This window comes from Camponotus floridanus, unplaced genomic scaffold (genome assembly GCF_003227725.1).
Source record: "Camponotus floridanus strain SB8 unplaced genomic scaffold, Cflo_v7.5 scaffold47, whole genome shotgun sequence".
Lineage (NCBI taxonomy): Eukaryota > Metazoa > Arthropoda > Insecta > Hymenoptera > Formicidae > Camponotus > Camponotus floridanus.
In genome coordinates this window covers 1,504,008-1,506,317 of record NW_020229625.1, presented here as the reverse complement: position 1 = coordinate 1,506,317, position 2,310 = coordinate 1,504,008, and the positions used below count along the sequence as shown (strand labels likewise).

At 45.5% G+C, this 2,310-nt stretch overlaps 1 protein-coding gene across 1 annotated transcript; it reads left to right on the top strand.

The window, feature by feature from the left end:
- The first annotated feature begins 373 nt into the window (after nt 1–373).
- LOC109610415 lies at nt 374–2,083 on the top strand. The gene is made up of 2 exons (XM_020029341.2): nt 374–770; nt 1,446–2,083. The coding sequence occupies exons 1-2, from the start codon at nt 374–376 to the stop codon at nt 2,081–2,083; spliced, it is 1,035 nt and encodes a 344-aa protein (XP_019884900.1).
- Nucleotides 2,084–2,310: the final 227 nt, after the last annotated feature.

Here is a 2,310-nt window from a genome sequence, read left to right as displayed (position 1 = left end):
GATATCGTTGTCGTAACGCGTACTTTTGAAGAACATCTGACTTAGCTGAAACGCATATTAGATCGAATTAGAGAAGCAGACCTTACGATAAATCCTGAAAAGAATAAATTCTGTCGGTCACAAGTAAAGTATCTCGGATTTCTAATACAGCAGGAAGGGCTTAAAGTAGACCCTGACAAAACCGCGCCGATTGTCGAATATTCGCCACCGAAGAACATCAAATAATTACGACGATTTATAGGGATGACATCTTAGTATCGCCAATTTATACCACAGTGTGCTACGCGTTTAGAACCGCTAACTCATCTCCTCCGGAAGAATTTCTCTTGGGGATGAACAAAAAGCTGCATTTGAGTCGGTTAAATCGTACATTATGTCACCGCCTACGCTGTCGTGTCCAAATTTCGAGCTACCGTTTACTTTAGAAACGGATGCTAATTCGGTTGGTTTAGGAGCGGTATTAACGCAAGAATCGGAAAGCGTAGAACACGTAATCGCGTTTGCGAGTAAGGCACTGTCGGAGGCCGAGAAGAAAGACTCTACGACCGATCAGGAATGTTTGGCTGTCGTCTGGTCGATTAAAAAGTTTAGACCGTATCTCGAGGGGTATAATTTTAAGGTCATTACGGATCATAATAACTTACGATGGCTACATAATTTAAAGAATTCTACAGGCCGATTAGCACGATGGGCTTTGGAATTATTAAAGTACGATTACACGATCGAGCATCAGAAAGGAGCATTACATCATGTTCCTGATGCGTTGTCGCGTATGTGTGAGACTACCAATGAATTATGTGCTGTCGCGATTACCGGAGACACTTGGTATGATGCACGCGTTTGAGACGTGGAAAATGAGCTGCGTAAAAATTCAGGTTGAAAACTAGAAAACGACCAACTTTATTTTAAAAAGCCGAATGCTGTCGTATCTCAAGTTGTCGACGATCTCGAGCAATGAAAGTTAGTATTTCCTAAAGAAGCGCGCGCGAACGTTATTCGCGAGGCTCACGAAGTTCCACAATCAGGTCATCTAGGAGTCGAGAAAATGTATTAGCGAGTAGCGACTCGTTATTTCTGGCCGCGTATGTTTCGAGAAATCGCCAATTATGTCAGACATTGTGACGTTTGTCAGAGGACAAAAGTAGAACAGAATGTGCCGATGAGTTTAATGAGACGCCGAACTGTCGAAACTCCGTGGACGGTAGTAGCGGCGGATATTATGGGTCCTTTTCTGCCTCTGTCTGAGTAAAAACGATAACGCGTACATTTTGGTAATCTAAGATCTGTTTACCAAATGGATGGAATGTAGCCCGCTTCGGAAAGCAACGGGCAAGAAGATTCGCGAGCTTTTAAGCGAATTAATCGTGAACCGTTGAGGCACGCCGCGGATACTCTTAACGGATAACGGCATGAATTCATAAACCGAGAATTACAGGCGTTTGTAGAGCCATACGGTATAGTTCACACTACCGTACCTCCGTACCATCCTCAGGTAAATCCGGTAGAACGCGTCAATAGAGTACTTAAGACTATGATTACGGCGTTTTTCGAAAATGATCATCGCGAATGGGATATACACTTGGCTGAGTTCCGATTCGCATACAATACGGCGTATCATATCTCCTTACAGGCTATTCCTGCGTTCTTAAATTTCGGTAGGAAACCTCAGCCGGTTAACACCGTGCGTGGGAGGCACGAGCCAGCTGTCGAAGTCGCGGAATCCCGAAGAAGCGAATCCCGAAAATTGGAAAGAGCGCATCGAGAAGAGAGAATTCAGGTTTTGCGAGATTGGGTAGTAGAAAATTTAGAGGCCGGGCATAATAAACAGGCGCATTACTATAATTTGCGAAGACGAGATTATCGTTTTGCGATTGGCGAGCAAGTTCTAAAGCGGCAGCATGTGCTGTCGTCAGCCGCCCAGAATATTTCGGCAAAGTTAGCGACTAAATATCACGGTCCGTTTACTATCGCGAAAATGTTGTCGCCGGTCGTATACGAGTTAACGGATAACCTTAATCGAGGCAAGGTACACATTAAAGATCTCAAACCATATAATGTTCCACCAAACTCCCCAGGCAACTAAATAATTAGCAGCAGAAATAGGGAATGTCGCGAGATTTCCGCGAGAGATACCGCGACGTCATCGACGCTGTCGACGAGTTGCGTCCTGGATTTTGGACGGCGATGGCCGATGAACTGCACACCCTGTTCGAGAGGCACGTCACAACCCGAGGCGCCGTAGTGTGCGAGTTCCCGGCCCAGGAAGAGACCGGAGTCTAAGTGGTCGCCAACACTCGAGATGCGGCAACC

What these genes read in the sequence shown, in the direction of transcription:
- LOC109610415 (XM_020029341.2), top strand. Translation starts at nt 374, where the DNA reads ATGTCACCGCCTACGCTGTCGTGTCCAAATTTCGAGCTACCGTTTACT. An exon ending in TGTTCCTGATGCGTTGTCGC is followed by an intron (nt 771 to 1,445) that starts GTATGTGTGAGA and finishes AGGCGTTTGTAG; the next exon opens with AGCCATACGGTATAGTTCAC.